Genomic DNA, 25,765 nt, shown 5'->3' with positions numbered 1-25,765 from the left:
TGGCCGGGCGACCCGGCGACTGCTCTGCCATTCTCCACGCAGGGAGACCAGAGAGCAGCAGCGACCCTTTGTGTAGGACTGCTTTTAAGCACATTAACCACATCCGGTTTTTACAGAACAAGTAACCCAAGACAAAACAGTTTTTCCCAAGCAAAGTCAGGATCATGCCAATGACGACCATGTTATTCACAGGGTCATCCTGTTCTTCAGAAAGCTGACAGTGTTCTGTGAAAGAAGGCTTACGTTCTGGGAAGGGGCCATGAGACCATATCTCAAGGCCTGGCCTAGTGTCAGTACTGACATCTCTATCTGGGGCATAGTCCACGGCCTCTCTGGAATGCTCAAAAATTCCCACTCTCCAACAGGAAGGAAGCCCTTCATCCAGAAGGAGAGAAGAAAGCCCAAAGGGAATAGGAAAACAATAAGGAAGGAGGGGGGTGGGGGAGAACCTCACATGTCCCATGTGAGGTCTGACCTTTGAGCCCAGCAGTTACTATAGTAACCAGTCTAAGGGAATAGTGACCAATCCGAGGGGATATCAAGGCACCAGGAACTGCAGCCTTTATAAGCCATAGGGAAAGGAACTCAGTGGGACCCTTTCCCCCTCCCTACGTGGGAGTCCATTCTGTGGGACTCTTTCCCTCTCCCCATGTGGGAATCTGTACTTATTCTTCAATAAATCTTCACCTTTGCTATAAAAAAAAATCTTGGGGTTTAATTACCAGGTGCTTCTTATAAGTTGTGGAAAGCCACAGCAAAGAAAAGGAAAGACCTTTTACTATCCTTATAATAACCACCGTCATTACCTTTACTATCATCATTATTGTCACCATCATCACTGAAAGGTTTGCGATGCAGGAAAGACACAGAGTCCAGGCGATTAAAAGGGGGGAGGTTTTAATCTTTCACTCCCCGGCGAAACTCGCTGGTCTGAGGGTGGGCGAGGAAAGTTCGCGCCAAAAGGGGGCTTAGGTACTTCCTTTATACAGTTGTTTAGTGAGGAGAGGGTGGAGGGCATGAGAGGTGTGGAATTTCTGCCTCGGGTCAGGGGTCTAGGAAGGCGCCAGTTATCTCTGTCACCATTTACCTTGCAGATGCATGCTTCAGCTCTGGACGTCCCCCCCTGCCTCGACCTAACAATCACCATTTAATCTTCATCACCATCATCATCATTTACACCATAATCACCACCATCATTATCTTTGCTATCATCATTATTACCATCATATCACCATCATTAACATGGTTCTATTCACTTTCATTATCACTACCATCATCATAGTCACCATCATCATCACTACTTTCATTATTTTCATCATTACCCTTATTATCATCATCATTACCATCATCACAACCATCATTACCTTTATCACCATCACCATCCCCATCATCACTTTCATTATTATCACCATATAGAGTCCTTATGGTGCTGGACATTTAGTAAACACCTTTTCTACAACTGAGGAAAGTAAAATTTCAATTAAAAATCAGCCCGGCTGGTGTTACTCAGTGGTTGAGTGTCGACCTATGAATCAGTAGATCACAGTTCCATTCCCAGTCAGGGCACATGCCCAGGTTGCGGGCTTGATCCCCAGTAGGGGGCGTGGAGGCAGCTGATCAATGAATCTCTCTCATCATTGATGTTTCTATCTCTCTCTCCCTCTCCCTTCCTCTCTAAAAATAAATAAAAATATACTTAAAATAAATCAATATGAGTTTGGTCAAGACTATACAGAAAACCAATGAAAGAGCTGTAGAGAGCAGTGCCTAGTCTTTAGTCTCCTATTTTAGGGTTCTTTTTTTTCTGAACCAAGCTCTGGATGTAACACAATCCTCTATATTCCTCAAACTTACAGGTGCGAATGGAATACAAGAAATGGTTTAGTAGGTTGCAGAAAGGAGTTGAAACCGAAAGCACTGAGGTCTCTGCCTCTACTACCCACACCAGAATGGTAAGACCAGCTTCTCTGCAATGCTGTACACTTGTCTGAACCCCACATCTTGTGCTGCCATGAACATCCTTGTTTCTGATCTGAAAGAAAAGAGAAATTGCATTAGGTTCCTGCATTATGAAGCTGAATGTCCAAGTAGAGTATGTGGGGTGTTATCCAAGGTGTCCCTTGAGATAAACTTAACCATGCAGGTATTCGGACATTAAGTAGTTGCTAGCAAAGAGACTACTCTAAGCAAGCAGGACCAACAGTAGGCATTATTATCTGATTTTATATTAATACTTAGCATTCCTAAGGGTAGTGGCTGGATACACAAAATTCGTGCATGGGGGGGAGGGAGGGGAAGGCGGTTCCCTCAGCCCAGCCTGCACCCTCTCCAATCGGGGACCACTCGGGGGATGTCTGACTGTGGGATCAGGCCTAAACCTCAGTCGGACATCCCTCTCAGGGATCGGGCCTAAACCGGCAGTCGGACATCCCTCTTGCAATCTGGGACCGCTGGCTCCTAACTGCTCACCTGCCTGCCTGCCTGATCACCTCTAACTGCCTCTGCCTACCTGCCTGATTGCCCCTAACCCCTCTGCCTGCCTTCCTGCCCCTAACTGCCTCTGCCTGCCTTATCGCCCCTAACTGCCTCTGCCTGCCTGTCTGATTGCCCCTAACTTCCCTCCCTTGTTGGCCTGATCTTGCCCCCAACTGCCCTCTCCTGCCGGCCTGATCTCACCCCCAACAGCCCTCCCCTGCCAGCCTGGTTGCCCCCAACTGCCCTCCCATGCTGGTCTGATCTCACCCCCAATGGCCCTCTCCTGCTGACCTGATCTCGCCCCTAACTGCCTCTGCCTGCCTGATCACCCCTAATTGCCCTCCCCTGCTGGCCTGATCACTGCTAACTGCCTCTGCCTCAGCCCCCACCACCATGGCTTTGTCTGGAAGGAAGTCGGACATCCAGAAGATGGCCGGTCAACCCAGTCTAATTAGCATATTACCCTTTTATTAGTATAGATAGATTATATAGGCTACGATTGCTTAAATGGGGGGTGGAGGGAAAGCCATTTTCAGCAGGAGGAGATGCTCTTGGCAGACAAAAATACATAATCCATATCTCTGGACTGATAGCCAGCCATATGCACTATACTGTCAAACCAGTCATTAAAAAAATTGAACCGCTTTCTTTTACCTTACACCAAATAGCTATTGCCCTTAAAACCCCTCCTCAGCCCCCACCTTAGGTTCTGCCTTTGCAGTTCACCCAGATTAGGTTCTGATTGGTCAGTTTCTATGCCAGTTAGCGCTAGAAGCTCCGCCTCCTAGGCAGCCATTGGCTCCTTGCAGTACACCCAGATTTGGTTCTGATTGGTTGGTTTCTATGCCAGTCAGTGTCAAAAGCTCCACCTCCTAGGCAGCCATTGGCTTCTTGCAGTTCACCCAGATTTGGTTCTGATTGGTCGGTTTCTAAGCCAGTCAGTGTCTCCGGGCCTATCTCTGGGCCTGATCAGAGAGGCGGGGCTGATCAGCAGCCCCCGTGGAGGCCCGCAGAGAAAGAGAGATGTGGCTGCTGGCCAGGCCCGGAGAGAAAGAGAGAGGCAAGGGCTGATCAACAGCTGCCACAGAGGCTGCGGATCAGACCCTGCTTCTCTCTCCAGGCCTGATCCGCAGCCCCCTCGGCAGTCAGTGCTGGGTCGCTGTGCCCGCAGTGGTGGCAGTCAGTGCTGGGTCGTCACAGCAACCCAGCACTGACTGCAGGACTGACTTCTGGTGTTTGGTTGAGCCTTCGGTCGTTACAGACCCTGGGTTTTTATATATTAGGATAGTTAAGACTGCTGGAGGAATTATGCCACACAAAAATATGCAGTTGAAAATCACACAGCACACTTTATTATTCACAAGGTTCCTGGTGCCACGGGCTCAGACTTAACGGGGTCCCCGGGTAAGAGTGGCATCCTCTGCAGGCAGTGGCGGATCCATCTTTGGGTGGCTGGCCGTCTGGTTGGGTCAAGTCAGAGGGAGGAGGGCGACCAAAGTCTCACAATCGGAGGTTCAGCCGTTCTTCTGCTGTCTGACATGGAGCAAGGCAGCATGGAGCGTGGATCAAAAAGATGATTGATGTCTGAAGCCGGAGACTCGTTGTTTGTAAGCCTGTTCTGACCCACGGCAGTTCAGGTGGCCATCAGTAACATATGTTATCACACAAGTGTTAATCAGAGTACAAGCTGGTTATCAGTTACAGTGTCACTCAGAAGGTGTCTGTCAGGTTTACATATGTCATTCCCAAGGGTAGAATTCAGCTATGGTCTTATCTACATGGTGCGGCTAGGGCTTGGCCAGAGTGGTCATTCCCTGTGCTCTTTAATATTTCACATAAAATTAATTTTTCTACATTTCCTATAACACTCTTTAATTATTTTCTATTGCTATAACATTGTAGCACTCTTTACTTATTTCCTATCATTATCACTATTACTATGACATTCCTATGGGTGGAGTACAGGAAAAATATGGGGTAAGTTATATCTGTCACACCCACACACAGGGAGGTGGCTACCTAAGTGGTCAAGTCTGACCCTTACTATGTCACTCTAAAATTATAAATTCTTTGCATACCTGTATCTCATTATATGTTATTTATTTTAAAGACATCAAAGTGTTTGGTTTTAGCCAGTCTCTACTCTCTGTAAGTTTCATGGTTTGGGCTACTATTGTTTTCCTTTTGCCTGGAGCAATGCCTGGTCCATCAATTTAATTTGTTGTGTCTACATTTCCTGATTAAGGATGAGGAAAGAAACACGGAAAGCTCAAATGGTTTGCTTAAAGCTACTCAGCCAGTTAGAGGGATTCTAACACAGGTCTGTTTCCCTCCAAATGTTGACAACTTTCCTTGGTTGCTATCAGAATTTTTGTTACTTCTGATGAACAACTTTAGGGAACAGCTGTTCCTAGAACACACAGTTTCACCTCAAGGATAGTTCTGCTATGTGGCTACTGACTGCATCCTAACATTACCCTGTTTTCACAGTCCTTTTGTCCGAAATCACCAATGGTTAAAGGACATGTCTATCTCAGCTGTGTAAATGAAGTGTCCCAACACACATTTGGACACCAAAACCATCTCACCTGGTGGAATCCATAGCATAGATTTGGTGTACAGGCTGATGCTCTACCCAGCAAGCAACACTGGCCAGGGCCCCTTATCTTTTTTTAATCCTCACTAAAGGATATGTTTTTATTGATTTTTAGACACACACACACACACACACACACACACACACACACACATACACAGACATCAATGTCAGAGAGAAACATTGATCAGTTGCCTTTTATACTCACCCTGACCGGGGATCAAACCCCAAACCTAGATATATGTTCTGACCTGAACCACCGGCCAGGGCTATAATTCCTTATCTTTGAACAACACTTTGCATTCTAAAAAGCACACATTGAACTTTAAAGTCTTCATTACGCATCTGTAGCATTTAAGGGATTCATCACTGTTGCGTTTAAATGACGCCAAAGCGCCTGGGTTCAAACCCCCAACTGTACCACTTCCAGGCTCTGTGACCTTGCACAAGCCTCTTAATGAATGTGCCTCAGTTTCCTCATCCATAAAATGGGAGTAGTAGTATCTATCTCATGAGAATGAAATGAGGTCCTATGTATTAAGTGCTTAGAACGCTGCCTGGCATACAGTAAGCACTGTACCTGTTTGTAAAAGATGAAATAAATAAAAAGGCCATCTATGATGGTGGTGGGGGCACGGTGTGGAGCTGTAGAGTCAGATGGTAGGATCTCTTTATTCATCTTTGGACCTTAGCAATTCTAGCTTGTCAGCCCCTGCATGCTAGACTTTGTAGTGAATTTCTGAGGTGTGAATGTCTCTTCAGCCTTTTTTCCATATTATCTTCCCCCAAGTAGGAGGAGTCAGGGAAGTCATCAGAATTCATCCACAGAAGAGACCCTGTGTCTGTCCAATCACAGCCCCGGACTCATCCTGTCACTGTTTTTTGGCAAAGAACAGAACACTGAGCTGCTCATGGACGGCACCCGCTGTGGTCACATATGGATTGGACAGGCACCGTCATCGGTATCTTCCCTGTGAAAACGAGTCGTGTTGCCTGCCCCTGTTTTGGCTTTTATTGCCACAGACAGAAAGGGGAACATGGGAACATTCTTAGACTGGAACCCAGAATTCCATGTTACGTGCAATTAAGTGCTCAAGGGATCCTTTTTAATGACGAGGGAAATGAGTGGATTTCCCTCTTCCAGCTGTTGCCACCTTGCCCGAGACTAATTGGCCAGCACCTGGGTTCAGCTCACAATCCTCTTGCTTCTCTGTTGCATTTCATGCTTCTAAGGATCATACATTGCTCAAACATCTGCATAATTCAATAAGTAATTCCCATATGAATATAAAAAGGGGGTTGCATTCTTGGAATGCAAAACACCTCCCCACCCCCTCTTTGTGCTGCATTGTCACCCGAAGGAGCTTGTGGTCAGGTCACTGGGACTTCTCCTGATAACAGTTTTGAACCCATCTGGTTGTTTTCTTAGTGTCGTCTTGAGCCTGTTCTAGTGTAAGGGCTGCTAAACCAGCATGATGTCTCTCAGTGGTGGTTCGGCCTTATTTATTTATTTTTTGCCCTTTCTAATTTGTTTTCCAAAGTTACCGGATTTTAGGTGTATTTTTCAGCACTAGAATCAATAAGTGTATGAATGATGCTCTTACCCCACATTTTAAAAACAATTTTAAATTATAACAGTAAATGTTAAAACAGCCAAGAGTCATCATAATTCATTTGAAGAACTTTCATGTGTGATTTTTAGGTTGTGGACAAAGGACTGTGTCCCTTTTCTGCTCAACTAGTTCAATGTTTCCTTCACGTGGCAGCGATATAACCAGAGGGTATAATTCACTCCACTGGCTGGCTTTGAAATTCTATGACTCCCCTTGAAAAGTTGAAATTTCGGGAGACTCTCCTGGTGTTTTTTAAAAAATATGTTTTTATTGATTTGAGAGAGAGGAAGGGAGAGGGAGGAGAGAGAGAGAAACATTGAAACATCCATCGGCTGCCTCCTGCATGCCCTCTACTGGGGATTGAGCCTGAAACCAGGGCATGTGCCCTGGGGTGGGGGGTGGGGGGGAGAGGGAGACCAACTGGTGACCTTTTAGTGCATGGGACAGCACTCAACCAACTGAGCCACATGGGGCAGCGCTCATATGTTTTTGTTTTTTAATATCATGCAATTTCAAATTTACATAAATAAAACTTGCATAAAATGAACCATTTTCAGGAGGATAGTTTGACACTATGCAAATTTACTGTGTGCATAATCTGCTCATTTGAAACTTCCATTGCTAGTCATTTATCCCAGGGTAACTGTGATAAATTCGATTTATAAATACAGGGTGATCTGACATAAATTCAGGGTGATGTGATGTATTCTATCATCCTGAATTATTGGCTGTGATGGGTTGGATGGAAGAAAAGGAGCCTTTTGTACACAAACATGTGACTGTAAGCCTGTAAATACATTTACAAGTCCACTAGGCTGCCACACTCAAAGAGAAGACAAGCCAGCAGGCTTATCCCTGCCTGCCACCAAACTCTGGAAAACCACAGTGTGTCCTTCAGTCTCTCTGGGGTGTGTGGGGCCATTGCATGGATGCCACACAGTCCCTAGATGCCCTTCACCGCTGAGGAGAAAGAGCATCCGTGAGCAAAGATTTGCTCTGATGCAACAGTTGGGAGCAAACAGGGGCTACAGGCCAAGAAGGACTGACACAGCCCAGGGCTTTTGTTAGCTCTCATTGCCGCTGAACAGATCAGTTTCTGATTGTTCATTAACTTGTTGAAGGAGAATAAATGTGTGTATGGCAAGCAACAAGTGGCTCGCAGTTTTTTCAATTGCCTCTTCAGATTGACATGTTTTGAATGGGCTCTTGGCTGCCAGCCAGGTCAAAAATCTTCTACATATAATAATTGGTGTTTGGTTTAAACAGATCAGACGCATTCACAATGGTTCACCAGCATGTTGATACACCACCTTCCATTCTACTGTTTCTAGTTTCACGGAAACAAGGTGTCAATCCATCAGGACTGCTTCAGTAATTAGTGATATATCCATAGAATGTAATAAGTAATAGGCAGTCAAGTTTTTAAGTCAAATGTTTTATTTATTTATTTTTAAATTTTTATTTTATTTATTTTTTTGTTAATCCTCACCTGAGGATATTTATTCCAGTGATTTTTAGAGGGAGAGTGGAAGGGAGGGGGAAAGATAGAGAGAGAGAAACATTGATGTGAGAGACACATCGATTGTTTGCCTCTTGCGTGTGCCCTGACCAGGTCCAGGGATGGAGCCTATAACCTAGTTATGTGCCCTTGATTGGAATCGAACCCAGGATCCTTCAGTCTGCTGGCCAATGCTCTATCCACTGAGCCAAACTGGCTAGGGCTGCAGTCAAGTTTTTAAAATGAGGCATATTTTCATGTGCTCTTATAAAAAACCTGCAAAATGTATGTGTCATCTTATATAATAAAAGCCTAGGTGGCATCACGCCCTTGAGCAATGCCTTCACTCAACATCATCACAAAATGGCCACCACAAGATGGCCACATGCAGAGTGGAGGCAGGGCCTGGTGGCCGCTCCACGCAGTGAGGCCTTGGGGTCCCGTGGCTCTGTGTGGCGTGGAGGAGGCCAGTCCTGGCATTTCTGCCGCCTCCTGCGGAGGAGGCAGGTCCTGGCGGAGGAGGCAGGTCCTGGTGGAGGAGGCAGGTCGCAGCAGGGGAGGGCAGTTGTGGGTGTCAGGCCAGCAGGGGAGGGCAGTTGTGGGCGATCAGGCCAGCAGGAGAGCAGTTAGGTGTCAATCAGGCTGGCACGGGAGTGGTTAGGGGGCAATCAGGCTGGCAAGCAGAATCAGTTAGGGGCAATCAGGCAGACAGTCAGGCGAGTGGTTAGGAGCCAGCGGTCCTGGATTGTGAGAGGGATGTCCGCAGAGATCAGGCCTAAACCAGCAGTCAGACATCCCCTGAGGGGTCCCAGATGGAGAGGGTGCAGGCCGGGTTGAGGGACACCCCCCATGTACGAATTTCATGCACCGGGCCTCTAGTATGAAATCAAACGTGTGTGGTTCAGTGAATAGAGTATGATATATGACCAATAACTGAACACACTCTGCTAGTGGATGGCCCCTGGTTATTTTTAAATCAGAAACTCAGGCTCAGGGAGGTGTGGGGAGGCAATCTGCTCTGGGAGTTGGGTCCCCTGGGCTCAGCAAGGAGACACTGATTCTAGGTCAGGGCTCTGGTCACATGTGGTCTACTTCCCCAAACCAGCTGTGCTTCTGAGGTTCATCTTCCCCCCACCACTTCCTCCTCATCGCCCAACTCTGAAGCTGGGAAACCCATGTGGGCTTCCCAGCTTCTCCCTGCCCAGTGAGATCCTCCTGCTCCAGCAGAGTAACCGAGAGACGAGAGATGGGAAGACAGACCACTAAGCACTCGGAAGATGCAGAAGTTCACCTTTATTCAAAACACTGGTGTGCTGGCTCAGGGAATCAGTTCCCAAAGCTGAGCCCCTCAATTCTGCTGTGAACCTAGTCTTATATAGCCCTAGGTCAGTGGTCAGCAAACTCATTAGTCAGCAGAGCCAAATATCAACAGTACAGCAATTGAAATTTCTTTTGAGAGCCAATTTTTTTAAACTTAAACTATATAGGTAGGTACATTGTTATTAACTTAATTAGGGTACTCCTAAGCTGGCCTTTGCTAAAAACTCAAGGGGCCAGAACCACATGTGGCTCGTGAGCCGCAGTTTGCCGACCACTGCCCTAGGTTCTGTTTCTTGCTTTCGGGTCTTTGTACGGTTTCTAATGTTCTATTTTTGCTGAAAAGTAGGTTGTAACAGACCCCTGGCTGACACCAGCTGCTAACATCGGGGGACTTGGTTTCGGTTCAGAGCCTCTGTAAACTTACTGTTCCAGGATGTGGGTCTGCACGGTACAGCAAGCGGGTGAGGGTGGGGCGGATAGGCTGATTATAGACAAGCAGACATCCTGTTGCTGCAGAGGTTGGGTTAAGCTGCCCTTACGCTCCCAGTTCAGCACTTCTTGTCCACAGACTTCGACTCTGCAGGAGGCCCTGGAGCAGACCCCCTGCCCCCTCTCAGGAATGATGAACTCCCGGCTAGGTGGTGCACGTGGCTTGATCTTTGGAGCAGGTGGTCCATGCCAACTGGGCAATGGGAGCAGACGGTTTTCTGGTTCTACCAGGAGCCAGCCACCACCTAGAGTTTGTACCACTTACTGGAAGCCAGAGCCTTTGGCATCCAACAGACTGTGGGAGCCCTCGGGGGCCAGAGGCAGAACCAGTGACCCTGGGGAGTCAGAGTCTGAGAGAGGGAGAGTTCTGGGAACACCCACAAAGTGAAAGAATGCCTGCTACCATGATAGAGCAGCACAAGGGAAGGAGGCCAGAACCAAGCTCATGGCCATGGTTAAGTCCAGCCAACCGTGGGCCCTTGGGTATTGATGGGGGCGGGGGAGATGGGGAAGAGGGCCTAAGCTCAGGCTGCAGGAAGGTGCCCAGTGACATGAGGGTGGCCAGGCAGATGTGAAGGGTTCTGCTGTCATTCTGTCACTATCCCCCTCTGCTTAGGGGACCAGTTACCAACTCTCCAGGGACAGGGCAAGGGCTGAGCTGTCAGAGCCACATCCGGTGGGGTCCAAGGGCACATACTGAAATCCTGATGCAGAGCATGCAGGGGAATGGGTGGGCATGAAGGAGCCGCCCATAGTGGTGGTGGGGGAGCAGGATTTTCTTATCTTCATGATCCCTGGGGATCCCTATCTTCATGATTGAGTAGAAGGAACACCATCAGCGGCTCCTAGTGGCCTTCCCTTTCCTAGCCGATCCTGACCCCTCAAACCTCCCACTGGGTGATGCCAACCCCTGCAGGTGTCCCGCACCAGATGGTGCAGAACCCTGAGCCTTGGTCCCAGCTCGCTCTCAACTCTGGCCCCAGGATAGGTGATCATGGCTGATGTTTGTGGCGTGATCAGTAAGTACCAGGCACTGTTCTCACCCCTCACCTGCAGCTGCATGCTCAGTTCTCACAGGCAGCCTCGGAGGTCTGTAGAGACTCAGAGAAGCCAAGTTACTGGCTCAAGACCACACAGCAGGTTGACCACACGCTCTAGCCCCAGGTCTATCTGAGCCTGGAGCCGTAGTTTTGGGTATGGTGCTGAGCCGCCTCTCATGGAACTGGCAGGTGAGAGGCCAGTGCCCTTGGAGGCCCCAAGGAGGGCGGGGCCAGACCATCCCCAGGAAGAACAGGAGAGGTGACCTGACACCGGCCTGGCACACGGCAGGCCAAGATCAGGATTCCCATCAGAGCCCGGGGCTCTCACTCACTCCAGCAGGGCACAGGTCTGAACACTTGGATGCGCCCTTGGCTTGCCAGCCCCGGGAAGTCGACTCTTCTGGCCGTGGCAGCACCAGACAACTAACAGTAGAGAAGAGCTGCTCTGGCTGTGCCAGAGCCCACGGTGGTTGAGGAGAAGGGACGGGCAGATGTTGAGGCAGGCCTTCCAAGGCAGGTCACAGCAGGGGACAGGGACCCAGGCTGTCAGGAAGGGCCGCCAGAGCAGGGGCTCCTGCACCTCAAGGTCCCAGCAGGGGTCCTGAGTGACAGGAGCCTTGTCCCCAGGCCCTGTTAAAAGACACTGCTCAAGGGGTGGGGGTTCTGCCTCATTACTGCCAGGTGGACATCCAGGTTCCCACTTGACCTTTATTTTATTTTTAATATATTTTATTGATTTTTTACAGAGAGGAAGAGAGAGGGATAGAGAGTTAGAAACATCGATGAGAGAGAAACATCGATCAGCTGCCTCTTGCACACCCCCTACTGGGGATGTGCCCGCAACCAAGGTACATGCCCTTGACCGGACTCGAACCTGGGACCCTTGAGTCCGCAGGCCGACGCTCTATCCACTGAGCCAAACCGGTTTCGGCCCACTTGACCTTTATTAACCCCTCAGCGGGGGTGGGGGGGGAGGGGTTCTCCTTAGTGGTGGAGTGGTGGGTGGAGTCCCAGTTCCCCATCAGGGCTCCAGGGACACCTTGATGGTAGGGACAATACTGAGCCAGGTTGAGTCTCTCTTAAACGAATGGGAATGCTGGTCTTTCTTTCTTTCTTTCTTTCTTTCTTTCTTTCTTTCTTTCTTTCTTTCTTTCTTTCTTTCTTTTCTTTCTTTCTCTTTCTCTCTTTCTCTCTCTCTCTTTCTCTCTCTCTTTCTCTCTCTCTCTCTCTCTCTTTCTCTCTCTCTTTCTCTCTCTCTCTCTCTCTCTCTCTCTTTCTCTTTCTCTCTCTCTCTCTTTCTCTCTCTCTTTCTTTCTTTCTTTCTTTCTTTCTTTCTTTCTTTCTTTCCCTCCCTCCCTCCCTCCCTCCCTCCCTCCCTCCCTCCCTCCCTCCCTCCCTCCCTCCCTCCCTCTCTCTCTCTCTCTCTCTCTCTCTCTTTCTTTCTTTCTTTCTTTCTTTCTTTCTTTCTTTCTTTCTTTCTTTCTTTCTTTCTTTCTTTCTTTCTTTCTTTCTCTTTCTCTCTTTCTTTCTTTCTTTCTCTCTTTCCTAGATAAGTTTAAAATTTCTTTTCAGGCACTCCCAAAAGAGCTCCTCTCTGCGCATGCGCCGGTGGACACCTGCCCGCGCTAGCAGGGGTTTCCTGAAAGCCACAAGCTCCGTTCTGCACCTGCGCAGTAGATGCCAGCCCATGTGGGAATGTGAAGAGCAAAATCCAGGAACCTCAAAAGTAAAGAGCTCCGTGCCTGCGCGGGGGTCGCGGTACTAGCTCCCAGCGGGAACCTGTTCAGCAAAGAAATCTGCTCGGTGCCTGCAGTGAAGAAGCGAGACCTGTCCCAACCGCACCCGGCAGCAGTTCGGGAGCCGTATTCTTTATTAGTGCAGGCTCCTGCATGCAACCAGATCTCTCCCTTTCTCCCCCCCACACTTCGTTTTCAGTAAACACTCCATGGACTTTTGCATCTGTTTTGCCTTCCCTCTTGCTTTCTTCTGGGGGTGGGGGAGGCAAGAACCCCTTCGCTGGGAACAGCATGCCTGCGTTATTAGTGCTCTGAGGTGACCGCACTGACGTCAGGGGTAGGGAGGCGCCTCCGTGCCCTGTGCGCTGGAGAAAGCCTCCTCTGACGCCCCCCAGTGGCGAGAGGGTGGACCTGCTCTTTTCTGATGGGTAGGGGCTCTCCCCAGGGAGTGAAGGACTGATTCCGCAGTATCCGGCAGGGATCCATGTCCTGGCCCCCCACGCAGCCTTCTCTGACATCACCACCAACCGCCTCCCCACCGGAAGGGGGTTGAGGTGCCTCCGTAGAGCCTGGCCAGGGTGGAAGTCTCTGCTGGTGTGAGTGGGTGATTTTTTTTTTTTTTTTTATAAAACAAATGATCTCTGGTTTCTAGTTCACGTCTGGCTGACTGCCCTGCCCTTGTTGAGAAGCTGGACAGACAGCTGGCATCTTAAAATGAGGTCATTCTCATTGTCTGACAACAATAAAGGGAAAGGTCAGAAGGGAGAAACAGGGCTTCCAACCTAGATTCAAGCTTCAATTAGTGCCTCTTAACGATGGAACTGAATCACCTGTGCTGGCAAGCCACCGGTGGGTGACTGTGAACTGCAATCAAACAGTCCTGGGTGCAAATTCCAGCTCTTTCCACTAGTTGGCTGTGTGACCTAGAGAAGTTATTCAGCTTCTCTGAACCTCATCTATAACTATGAGAATTGTTCATTAAACATGCTTTGAGCCCCCACTCTGTGTAAATAACGGTTTCCTATTATTTTTATGACTACTTAGTCATTCTTATTCTTCTTCCCAATTCCTCTGTTAGGGACACTGTGGCAGACTGCAAAAACGCCTGCAATTACTCTGCTCCATCGAGCCATCCTTGTAGTGCTGTGGGGTGGGGGTCGTGTTTCTGGACAGGGGAGGAGCAGCAGGGCTCGGGTCATGGGTCATGGGCTTTCTGCTGTGAGCTTACCTGGGGCATCGTGACCACTGCCCTGGAGACCTTAGCCAGAGGCTTCGGGACTCCTTGAGTTGACCTGGGGCTGACGTTGTGCACCCCAGTGTTAAGGGGAATGGGCCCAGCAGGTGTAGCCTGTAGGATAGCTCCTTCCCAGAAGGGATGTGACTGGGGGAGGTGGGGAGGGCGTAGCAGGGCCTGGGCCCTGGAGCCCCTGCCATGCCCTATGCCCGGGGAATGGGACGGGCCATGGGAGGAGGTGCTGTGCTGAGTCCTTTCCTCTGGCTGCCAGAACATGCCGGCAAGCTCGGGAACCTCTATTACTTAGGCTGGTCTTGGCGATATTGCTGCTCTGCTTTGGCAAGGTGGTTGGGCCCTCCAACTTGGGGGTCAGGGAGATGGGGCCGGCATCTATGAGATGATGCTTTACCAAGTGGCCACCTTTGGGACCAGGCCTAGAAGGAAATCTTACTCACCATGGAGGGGTGGGGTGGGGGGGGAGGCAGGCAGGCTGTGGCTGCCTGTCCCAGGGACCTCTCGGCTGGCTGGGTGGGACCGCTGCTGGGTGGACCCCCCCAGGTGGAGAGTGGCTGACTCCTGCATTTGGTAGGGGCAGCCCCACCAGGGCCCAGTCTCAGGATATGATCTGGGAGGCTTTTCGGCTGAAGGTGCATTAGGCACCGGCCTCTGGTCTCAGCCAGGTTCCTGGGACCTGGTCTTGCCTCGCCCCTTGCCTAAATCTAGACAGTGAAGGGAAAGCAGAAGGCAGCCGTGAGCCAACCTCCCACAAGCCAGAGGGAAAGGCAAAGTGAGCTCCTCTTCCCTGAGGCATAAAGCGAGGCTAGGATATGGCTGACGGTGTGCCCAGGGTGTGACTGTGTGTGTGTGTATGTGTGTGTGTGTGGAGGGGGGGGGACCAGGTAACGGGTCTCCACCCTGGGCCTCTTGTTCTCAGACCCTCATGGAGGAGCTGATGGTCTTGAAGCTGGTGGCCAACATCTTCTCCCCTGTAGGGCACGACAGCCTGGGGCCAGCTGTTTCATGGGAGCAGGGCTCCGGAACTGTGTCGCTGAGGGGAGCCCGCCTCGCCCTGCCCTCACCCTGGCACCCTCCTGCCCGCCTGGCCCCCACACAGGCAGCCTCCCACTGGCTGGCTTTGTCCTACTGCACTTTAATGAGGCCTGGGGGGGGGGGCGGGGGCGGGGAGAGGGGGTCAGTGGGTGGCATGGAGGAGTCTCAGGTGGGAGGGGCTGGGCAAGTCAAAGGCCTTGGCACCCAGCTGTGGTCCCAGAGAGGGTGAAGCCCAGGGTCCATGCAGCAGCTGGCCTGCAGGCTGGCGGGTTCGGGTTCGCGGAGCTGCGGCTGCGGCGTGTGGTGAGCACGGCCAGCTCCGGAGGCTCCCTGTCGTTCAGGACACAGGGCCACTCTCTTTCATCTTCCTACCTGGCAGAAAAGGGTGGGTTAGTGACGGGGCCCAAACCCAGTGCCGTCACCCCGTCTGTCCTCCTCACCCCGCTGGAGGCGCGATGCGGTCACAGCTGAGTGCCAGCTGTGTATTTGGGCTTTCTGGGCACCGACCCACAGTAGCTCGTGGCCACGAGAATGACGATGTCCATTTCACAGAGGGGGAAACGGAGGCTCAGGCATGTATTTTGCTCTTGGGACGGGGCTAGTTTGGCTCAGAGCTGGAATTAGAACCTAAGACTGGTGACTTCGGAGCCAGGCCTCTTGTCCCCAGCCAAGCTGTCCAATAGTTCTTTGAAGCTTAGACGTCAGTCACCTGGGAGGGGGTGCCCTATGGCCCAGTGATCCCATCGTTCTCTCTGACCTTGGTTCTGGCAGGTTCTGTTGGCTTCTTCCAGAATCTCTTCACCTTCTCTCAGCAGAGCAAGTGTGAGTAGGGTTGCTTGGGGGAGGGCGGAGAGGGACTGGCTCTAGGTGACCGTTGACATGAGCTGTTTCTGGGCGTGGTTGGGCTGCCAGGGCTGCTGGCTGCTCACAAACCTCTGCCTGGGGTGAGGGCTGGGGGAGGCCTGTGCTGACCTGCAGCGAGGAGGCCTGCAGCGAGGAGGCCTGTGCTGACCTGCAGCGAGGAGGCCTGCAGTGAGGAGGCCTGTGCTGACCTGCAGTGAGGAGGCCTGCAGCGAGGAGGCCTGTGCTGACCTGCAGCGAGGAGGCCTGCAGCGAGGAGGCCTGCAGCGAGGAGGCCTGCAGCGAGGAGGCCTATGCTGACCTGCAGCGAGGAGGCCTGCAGCGAGGAGGCCTGTGCTGACCTGCAGTGAGGAGGCCTGCAGCGAGGAGGCCTGCAGCGAGGAGGCCTGCAGCGAGGAGGCCTGCAGCGAGGAGGCCTGTGCTGACCTGCAGTGAGGAGGCCTGCAGCGAGGAGGCCTGTGCTGACCTGCAGTGAGGAGGCCTGCAGCGAGGAGGCCTGCAGCGAGAAGGCCTGCAGCAAGGAGGCCGGCAGCGAGGAGGCCTGCAGCGAGGAGGCCTGTGCTGACCTGCAGTGAGGAGGCCTGCAGCGAGGAGGCCTGCAGCGAGGAGGCCTGCAGCAAGGAGGCCGGCAGCGAGGAGGCCTGTGCTGACCTGCAGTGAGGAGGCCTGCAGCGAGGAGGCCTGTGCTGACCTGCAGTGAGGAGGCCTGCAGCGAGGAAGCCAGCAGCGAGGAGGCCTGTGCTGACCTGCAGTGAGGAGGCCTGTGCTGACCTGCAGTGAGGAGGCCTGCAGCGAGGAGGCCTGTGCTGACCTGCAGCGAGGAGGCCGGCAGTGAGGAGGCCTGTGCTGACCTGCAGCGAGGAGGCCTGTGCTGACCTGCAGCGAGGAGGCCTGCAGCGAGGAGGCCTGTGCTGACCTGCAGTGAGGAGGCCTGTGCTGACCTGCAGCGAGGAGGCCTGCAGGGAGGAGGCCTGCAGCGAGGAGGCCTGCAGCGAGGAGGCCTGCGCTGACCTGCAGCGAGGAGGCCTGCAGCGAGGAGGCCGGCAGCGAGGAGGCCTGTGCTGACCTGCAGCGAGGAGGCCTGTGCTGACCTGCAGCGAGGAGGCCTGCAGCGAGGAGGCCTGTGCTGACCTGCAGCGAGGAGGCCTGCAGCGAGGAGGCCGGCAGGGAGGAGGCCTGTGCTGACCTGCAGTGAGGAGGCCTGCAGCGAGGAGGCCTGTGCTGACCTGCAGCGAGGAGGCCTGCAGCGAGGAGGCCTGCAGCGAGGAGGCCTGTGCTGACCTGCAGCGAGGAGGCCTGTGCTGACCTGCAGCGAGGAGGCCTGTCCTGACCTGCAGCGAGGAGGCCTGTGCTGACCTGCAGCGAGGAGGCCTGTGCTGACCTGCAGCGAGGAGGCCTGCAGCGAGGAGGCCTGTGCTGACCTGCAGTGAGGAGGCCTGCAGCGAGGAGGCCTGTGCTGACCTGCAGTGAGGAGGCCTGCAGCGAGGAGGCCTGTGCTGACCTGCAGCGAGGAGGCCTGTGCTGACCTGCAGCGAGGAGGCCTGTGCTGACCTGCAGCGAGGAGGCCTGCAGGGAGGAGGCCTGTGCTGACCTGCAGGGAGGAGGCCTGTGCTGACCTGCAGCGAGGAGGCCTGCAGCGAGGCCGGAGCACAGGCTGCAGACAGAGCTCTGCCAGAGCCCCTGCGTGGGCCCGGCTGGCACCTGTCCAGGGAAGGTTCCCAAAGGAAGGAGGCACCCCCTGCCTCCGCACCCCTGCGCTGCGGCCAGAACGAAGCTGCCCTTCCTGCAGGGGTCCCAGGCGGCTGCTGGTGCTGCTCAGTGTCTCTGAAACGCTCCTCCTCTTCCGTAGCCATACGGCCGTGTCTTAGGGCAGGGTGGGGAACCTTGTTTCCGCCAAGGGCCATTTGGATATTTATAACATCATTCTCAGGCCAGCCAAAATTACCAACTTAAAAAGACAGCCTGCCTCACCCCTAATGCCTTAGCAGAGCCGGGCCAAGTGATTTCGAGGGCCTTCTATGGCCCCGGGCCTGACGTTGCCCACCCCTGTTTAGAATGTGAAGCTCAAATTCTCCTGACCCTGACTGACAGTCCTAGGGGCCTCAAGGCTTTGTTCATGTTCCCCTGCAGAGCCTCGCCCGCTGCTGAGGGACTGTGGGCGGCCACGCAGTTCCGTGCAGCTCCGGCCCTGCATGCTGGCCAGGCGCCTCCAGGGTGCTGACCTGACTGCCCACGTGCCATGGGGAGCGAGGAGGTGGTTTCTCCTGCAACGGGCTTGAATCGCTTAGGGGCCTTTTATTGACCAAGTGCCTTCTCTGCCCCGACACCCACACAATCTGGAGTTTTTAGGGATCGACAGGATGAACCATTTGTTATTCAGAATGAGACGTAATCACTTCCTGGGGGTCTGGAGGGTGGCGGTGCCACCCAGAGGCTGTTAGAAAAAAAGACTCCAGCCATATTTCTATAACCACGATGCAGGAAGATCACCCACTGTCTCCCCTTCCCTCCCAGATGCTCCAGAAAATCTAGACGAACAGATGAGGACAGTGTCCCGGCAGGTTGTAGAGAGGCGAGCATCCGTCTGTGCCCACCCTCTGGACCCGACGTCCTGAAGCTGAGGAACGTGGTCCCTGCTGCCGCCGGCCCCCAGGCCACAGCCCGCTGCTGGACAGGCCTCACTTATTCCAGAGGCGTGGACCGCGGGGCTAGTCCAAGCTGAGCGAATCCCAGTTTTCACTAAAGGTCTTTCTCCTGGCCCGAGGAAGCCTCTTCCAGGCTTTGGCCCGTGGGCGCTGCTGCCTGCCACGTCCCCAGGTTCTGAACGCAGACAGAGAGGATGGAATCCCGGGACCTGGGGTTTGAGGACTTGCTGCTAGTTCAGGAGACTTCACAGTGGACAGCGGGGCTTGTGCCGCCGCCTCCGTGGCACGAGGCTGCGGGGACCTGCTTCGGGCATGAACAGCCATGTCTACTAGACCACACATCCCCAAAGAAACAGCTAGAGAGCTGCGCGCGACGTGTCATTCATCCAGACGAGGAGCAAAATGCACTTAAAACATGGACTGGAAACAACCAGACCAAGAAGAACATAAAATAGTGCAGAATGCTCGGCCAGCGTGGCTCAGTGGTTAAGCACCAATCTATGAACCAGGAGGTCATGGTTCGGTTCCCGGTCAGAGCACATGCCTGGGCTGTGGGCTCAGTCCCCAGTAGGGGGCATGCTGGAGGCGGCTGATCAATGATTCTCTCTCATCATTGATATTTCTATCTCTCTCCCCCTCTCCCTTCCTCTCTGAAATCAATGAAAAAAATATTTAAAAAATAGTGCAGTTTGTGTTGAATCTTCTAGTCACGATTTTACTCAGAAGCCGCCTTTAACGCATGGCAACATGACCCCAAGGGCCATCCTGTGAGAAGAAGGACCTGCAAGCTGAGGGGCAGGTGCCCCAGGCAGGCCCCGGGGGTTCTGAGCCCCAGCTTTGATGCCCCAGGTCATGCTGGACAACCGCTTGGTATATGACAACATGTGCTTGTTCCCACCGAGGCCTTTCTGCTTTCTTTGCAAGGATGCCCTCTGCTCTTGAAGTGAGGGACAAAAAGGCACCTTCAGGTGCGCGAACAGGCCTTTGCATTTTTCCAGGCGCCCTTCAGCTGTTGCTTGCTGGCACCCAGCACACGGGCCTGTTTCAAGCTTTGCTCTGGCTCCTGGTGGTTTGGGGCTCCCCCGAGAAAAGCCCGTTGTAGATGTAGCCTTGCGGGGGGAGGAGGAAGCCAGGCTCACTCCTCTCCCTCCAAGTTTAAGTCGAAATCGGCTGTAATGAGAGAAATAGGCAAAGAGGAGAGTGGGGCGCTCCGACCTGAGCTGGCTCAGCGGGGCTGGCCTGAACCTTCAGCCAGGGTTTCGGAAGGTAATCTTCAAAAGGTGACACGTTTTCCAATATTGTGACATTGGAAAAAACTTTCCAATGAAATTCAAGTTCTTAAGGGTTGGCAAGGAGGCACTTTGCACAAAATGAAGAGGACGTGTCTTCTCACACAGAGTCGGGAAGGAGGCACGCAGAGCTGCTTTGCAGGGGACGCTTGGGAGGCACGCAGACCCCACCCCCTTTGGGTGGCCCTCAGGGGGGGCTTCAGCTAGGCCTTGTGGCATGGAAGACCCTTGTCAGCAACAGGGTCTCTCTGTGTCCAGTTGAGGTTAAAAGGCTGGGTCACCAGTTCAAGTCTCCCCTTTTTACCTGCCGTTTCTGAATTTTCCTTTTATAATCCTCACCCGAGGATATGTTTTCATTGATTTATTTAGGGAGAGAGAGAGAGGGAGAGAGGGAGAGAGAAACATTGATGGGTTGCCTCATGTACGATCAAACCCGCAACCTGGGTATGTGGCCTGACCAGAAATCGAACCCACAACCTTTTGGTGCACTAGACGAAGCTCCAACCACCTGAGCCACCCAACCAGGGCTGAGTTTTTTTTAACATGTTGCAGGGAGGGAGGACCCGGGCCCTGTTTGCTTCATGCTTCCAGCAGCACGCACAGGTGGCCTGAGACGCCCAGGGCACCTGTGCTGGGAGGGCGGGAAGTGGAGACCCCAGGGCACTGCCAGCGAGGCGAGGGGGCTAGACCGCAGCGGGACAGCCGGGACCGGTGGGAGTCCGGGAGGAAGGAAACCCGTCCTGCTTATTCCCTCTTGGTTTCTGGGGAAGGGTTCTCCGGCACACCTTGTTGCCAGAAAAACCACCTCTTTTTCTCTGAATAAACATCCTGGCTCTGTTAACCCATACAGTTGGGCTCTCTATCAACCCATAAATGACTGTGAGGTCTTCATAAACAGAGGGATGGAAAGGAGGCCAAGAGGACTCCGAGGGATGGATGTAGCGAGGCCCCAGGCTCCCCCAGAGGGACACGGCAGCGTCTGGAGCTGGAAGGGAGTTGGAAGGTCCCCGTGGAGCCCAGATCCTCTGCCCCCACCTGGTGTCGGGGCCTCCAGTGGCCGGTCATGAGGTGAGACAGTGTTGAAGCTCAGCAGGCCCTCAGATCTAGCTTCCAATGTCCCTTTATACAGTTAGGAAACCAGGTCCAGAGCAATGACGGGACCTCCCCAAGGCCACATGGCAAGTTGATGTTTCGGCTGGAACTAGAATCCAGGTCTGAACTCCAGCTGGCACTCAGCCTGTGATACCAGATTCATCCCGAAGCCTGATTGCCTCTCGGGAGCATCTAAAACAAAATGGATACTGCTCCGGCTGGTGTTTCCCAGTGGTTAGAGCACTGGCCCCACGCACCAATGAGTCATGGGTTTGATTCTCGGTCAAGGGCACAATCCCAGCCCCAGTTGGGGTGTGTGCAGGAGGCAACCAATTGATGTGTGTCTCACACATGGATGTTTCTCTCTCTCTCCCTATCTCCCTCCCTCCCTCCCTCCCTCCCTCCCTCCCTCCCTCCCTCCCTCCCTCTCTCCCTTCCTCTCTCTCTACAAATCAAGGAAAAAGTATCCTTGGGTGAGGACTGACAACAAGCCTGGATACTGCTGGAGACAGGGAGCCACACGGGGCTCCGGCCTGCAGACAGGAGGCTGGGCCTTGCCCAGGTCTCCCGTTACCTGTGGCTGGGTTCCGTGTCGGAAAAGCGGGCAGCTTGAGGAAAGGCGGTGGCTTCTTGTACAGATCGAAGTCCCGGTGGCGCTGGTCCCAGCTCCATCTGTCTCGGTCCAGCACAGGCCTCATCACGTTAGCAAACAGTGCGTTTTCCCTCCACTCCTAAATCGGGAACAGTGGTTTAGGGGGAAGGCCCCCGTGGACACCCCCCCCCCCCCCACACACACACCCCGCTCCTCCCTGGGGACCTCGGTCAGCTCTGTGGTGGCGCCAATGGGCAGCAGGTTGAGGTGGTGGTCGCTCTCGGTGCTCTTATGAAGACCTGTCACTTGGAACCCGTTGGTTGTGAGCCAGGCCTGGCGGGCCTTCTCCTTGGCTTTTCTCTCCTCTTCCTTTAAATCCCAAGGCTCCACCATGGCTGAGAGGAAATTCTGTGAATACGTGAATCTCTTCTGTGGCTCCTGGAAAAGAGGGGCACACGTTTGGATGGAAGTGTATGTGTATGTGTGGGGGGGGGTGGGGGTGGGGGAAGACTTGGATGGGGCTGACTCAGCCTCAGGTTTCCAAGAAGGGGTCAGAGACCACTGAGGGCACAGGGACAGTCCTGACACATGCCCTGAACTGGGCAGTGGCCCTGGGAGCGTTCCCAGCAGTGTTCCCTTTGACAGGAGTAGCCCTTGTCTAGATGCGCCGCGTGCCGAAAGCCTAGTTCTAGACTTAGCCTTAGGGTGATGGCTGCTTTTCCAGGGCAGCCGCCAACTGCTCCCGGAGGCGAGGGGCCCGCAGTGGTTTGCAGCTGTGAACATCTGCCATGAGGACCCCTTGGCTCGCCCCTGCACGTGGAGGACTGACATGTAGCGTGGGAACAGAACACCTTTCCCAGCACCTGGGCCCTGGCTTACTCCCCCTTGCTGGTTGGCTCTCACCCACACACGAGATCTGCTGCTGAGCTCCAGGCAGGATGGTCAGAGAGGAAAGAGTTCATGGGATCAGGCAACGGCCGTTATCCTGCCCGGAGTATAAGCACACTAGAGGCCCGGTGCATGAAAATTCATGCACTGGAGACGGGGGACCCTCAGCCCAGCCTGCCCCCTCTCACAGTCTGGGACCCCTAAGGGGCGGGAGGCGACCTGGCGATCAGGGGAAGGCGATGCTCCCATCACACCTCTGCTGCTGCCACTGCCAGCAGTGCAAGCCTCGGCCGGCCCTGGTTACCTGAGCCTTGGGCGGCCCTGGGCAGCTGGGCAGCCGCCATCCGAGGCTTGCCTGTGCCTCAGGCCGGCCCTGGGCTGCTGGGGGACTGAGAGGACTGGGGGACTTCAGCAGGGCTGAGGGGACTTGGCGCCGCCATCTTGTGGCTATGGGCACCACCATCTTTGAGGGCGTGACAGTCAATTAGCATATTCCCCACTATTGGCTGTGGGTGCCACCATCTGTGCGATGGCATGAAGGTCAATTAGCATATTTCCTCTTTATTAGATAGGATGGCTGCTTCCCACTCTCTGAGCCTCTCACTCACCTTGTCCATCTCACTATACAGCTTCTTCTTGACCAGCTCCGTGGAGTTCAGGGTCTGAATACTGTAGTTATGCACAGCCTCTGTAGTAGGAATCGAGCTTCTAATCACCCTCACCTCGGGCTTTAGGGACTTCCTGCTCACCTGGTAGGCTTCGGAGATGTTTTTCTGAAGACAGACACACCAGGCGTTACTCACTCAAGGCCCCTGAGCACCAGCTACCTGCCTGTAGTAGGTCCTGGGACATGGCTGCAGGGCAGGCATCGGTTCCTGAACATGGGAGCTGGCATTTCCTCACAGAACCCTGCCCCAGGGCCATCCGGTCCAGCCCCTTACTGTCTACAGTGGAATTCACTGGACCAGGCACATGGCACTTGCCCAAGGTCACTGGAACTGGGACACATAGCACTTGGCAGAGTTTATGGCTCAGATGATCAGGAGTGGGAGAGGCTGGAGGCTTTCACGGAATATACAGGGAGCCATGAACTAAAGCAGCAAGGACTGCCGTCCTTGACCATGGCTGTATGCCTGGGGAGTGTCACTCTCTTCTCCCCATAGCCTCAGGGTGGTCTGTTGGCTTCCTTTGTGAATAAAAACAGTAAGAACCATAGGATTTCACTCCTGTGTGGGATCTAATGAACAAACTGACCTAACAAGCAACATGGAGACAGACCCATAGACAGAGAGCAGGCTGACAGCTGTCCGGAGAGAATGGATAGGGTTGTATGTGTGTGTGTGTGTTGGGGGGGGGGGGGGCGGGGGGGGGAGGTGTGTGGGATTGAGCAAAAAGGAAAAAAAAAAAGAAATATAAAATAAAATGAAATAAAATAAAAATTCAATTCATTTCCAGTTATAAAAACAGCTACGGAAATGTAAACTATAGCCAATAATATTGCAATAACTGTGTATGGTGCCAGATGGGTACTACGCTTACCAGGGTGATAGTTTCTTAAGGTATACAAATGTCTAATTACTTTGTTATACACAGGAAAGTAGCATGATATTGTATATCAACTATAGTTGAAAAATGAAAACACTGAAAGAAAATAGCAATGAGGAAGGAGATAAAAGGCAAAACAGAAGGTTTCAGAGAGAAAGGTGGCTGGGACCCAAAAAGACAAAGAGGAAGAGTTTTATTCTAAATTGTTAAGTGCTGGGCTGCATAGCTTGTCCTTCACTTGCCTATCAACCTTCAGCAAAAGAACTATCTTTTGCTTAAAAAAATTTTTTTAACTCAAGAAGGTTAAAAAAAAATAGTGACCTTGACTCACTTGTTAGTTTGCACACTTCTAAGGGACTTTTTGTTGTTGCTGTTGTTGTTTTAATAGAGATTGGTGTGGGGATGTGGTAGGTGGCTTCATACTCACAGACCACAAGTGACGACTTCGAGTCCCACCTTGGATGCTGGTGTTTTTGTATTTTGGTTGATGTGGGGTGAAGGAGGTTCTTGTTGGCCATTTAGGTCATATAACAGCCAGCCTCCCATCGCCTCACCTGCTTCTCAGTCTCCTCTCTCTTCCTTTTACCTTTTCTCAGGCTAATTTAGTTTATCTCCTGTGTTGCTTGAACATTCGATAACATGCCCTTAGCAACTTAAGATGTCACACACACACACACACACACACACACACACACACACACAGTTCTTCCTCAAAGATGAACCCTGAGGCCAAGGTAAAGAGCTTTCCTCTTCGCCTTTCAGGAGGACGGGGTGTGCCAGGCTATGAGTGAGTGCTTCTGGTGTGGGCCAGCCCTGCACCCAGCACGTCTTGCCCATTCCGCCTGGGATCCCAGGGCAGGAGAGTAGGTACAGGCCAGAGGCAGATGCCCCATTCGGGAGGTGGCCACCTGCCCTGTATCTCCCAGCACGTGACTGGACGGCCCAGTGGGGCAAAGGCCTGGCACCCCTGACCGCAGAGCGGAGAGGGTGCCCACCTGGATCAGATTGCGACTCTCCTCTCTTCTCGTCAGTATCACACGGTTCCGCCACTGCAGGTACTTCGCCTGGTGGGCGAGGATCTCAGAGTTGAGGGTGGATTTCCGACTTCGCAGGTCAAGCGTGGAGGTGCGGTGAGGTGGGGTGGCCAAAAGGTTTTCATCAGTGAGTTCTTCTAGGGAAATGGGCAAGCCAAACTCTTGGCTCAAGTGCTTGATCATGGAGGAGGAAGGCAGCAGGTCTCGGGTGATCACCTCCCTGAGCTTGGTGCTGTAATGGCAGATGCAGTAGATCCTGGAACACAGAAGGGCCACCCTCCTCAGTCTCACCTGCCTTGCAAGACAGGTCAGACCATCCCCATTTTACAAGAGGAAAGGACAGCTCAGGTAGGCTGATTAGCTGGTGCACATGCGCTTAGAGAAGGAAAGCGTCGGAGAGCTGCCCAACCCCACGTGTCCTCCTTTGTCACCTTAGTGTCAGGAAGGAGCTCTTTGCGGGGGGCGAAGGGGATGCTGGAGGTGAACCTGGGAGGGTCCCCCCAGCCTGGGTACCCTGGCACCCCTTCTCTGCTGGGACAGCTCAGGCCCAGCAGTGGGGAGCTGGGGAAGATCACAGAAATGGGGCTCCATGGGTATGAGGTTCTGTCCCCTTCTCTCCCCTCCCTTTTCCTCGGGAGCAACTTGGACCCAGGGCTGGGCTGCTGGGAGGAGGGCGGGTGGGTGGGGCCCAGACAGCAGGACCCTGAGCTCTGGGATCGCTGAGTAAATTCCAAGCGCACAGGCGAGGGGCTGCCAGGCCGCTTCCTT

General features: G+C 53.1%; 2 protein-coding genes across 5 annotated transcripts in view; one reads left to right on the top strand and one right to left on the bottom strand.

Moving 5' to 3' along the window:
* The window catches only part of LOC103303160 (putative adhesion G protein-coupled receptor E4P), a 62,457-nt gene extending 56,482 nt beyond the window's left edge, over window positions 1-5,975 (top strand). Inside the window, exons 17-18 of the mRNA XM_054718353.1 lie at window positions 1,857-1,952; window positions 5,865-5,975. Coding sequence (XP_054574328.1) covers window positions 1,857-1,952; window positions 5,865-5,975 — 207 coding nt within the window. The remainder of the gene's footprint in view (window positions 1-1,856; window positions 1,953-5,864) is intronic.
* Window positions 5,976-15,189: 9,214 nt separating this feature from the next.
* The window catches only part of CFAP92 (cilia and flagella associated protein 92 (putative)), a 41,749-nt gene continuing 31,173 nt past the window's right edge, over window positions 15,190-25,765 (bottom strand). For 2 of the 4 annotated variants that reach the window (XM_028137202.2, XM_054716902.1), the window contains 5 exons: window positions 24,959-25,253; window positions 23,027-23,191; window positions 21,756-21,968; window positions 21,513-21,669; window positions 20,755-21,130 (listed from right to left, as the gene is read on the bottom strand). In XM_028137202.2, coding sequence (XP_027993003.2) covers window positions 21,048-21,130; window positions 21,513-21,669; window positions 21,756-21,968; window positions 23,027-23,191; window positions 24,959-25,253 — 913 coding nt within the window. In that variant the 3' untranslated portion in view covers window positions 20,755-21,047. Of the gene's footprint in view, window positions 15,424-20,754; window positions 21,131-21,512; window positions 21,670-21,755; window positions 21,969-23,026; window positions 23,192-24,958; window positions 25,254-25,765 lie in introns of those variants that run through there. The other 2 variants (XM_054716900.1, XM_054716901.1) reach the window with 2 other exon arrangements.

This window comes from Eptesicus fuscus, chromosome 6 (assembly GCF_027574615.1).
Source record: "Eptesicus fuscus isolate TK198812 chromosome 6, DD_ASM_mEF_20220401, whole genome shotgun sequence".
NCBI lineage: Eukaryota > Metazoa > Chordata > Mammalia > Chiroptera > Vespertilionidae > Eptesicus > Eptesicus fuscus.
This window is presented reverse-complemented; position numbering and strand designations above follow the sequence as displayed.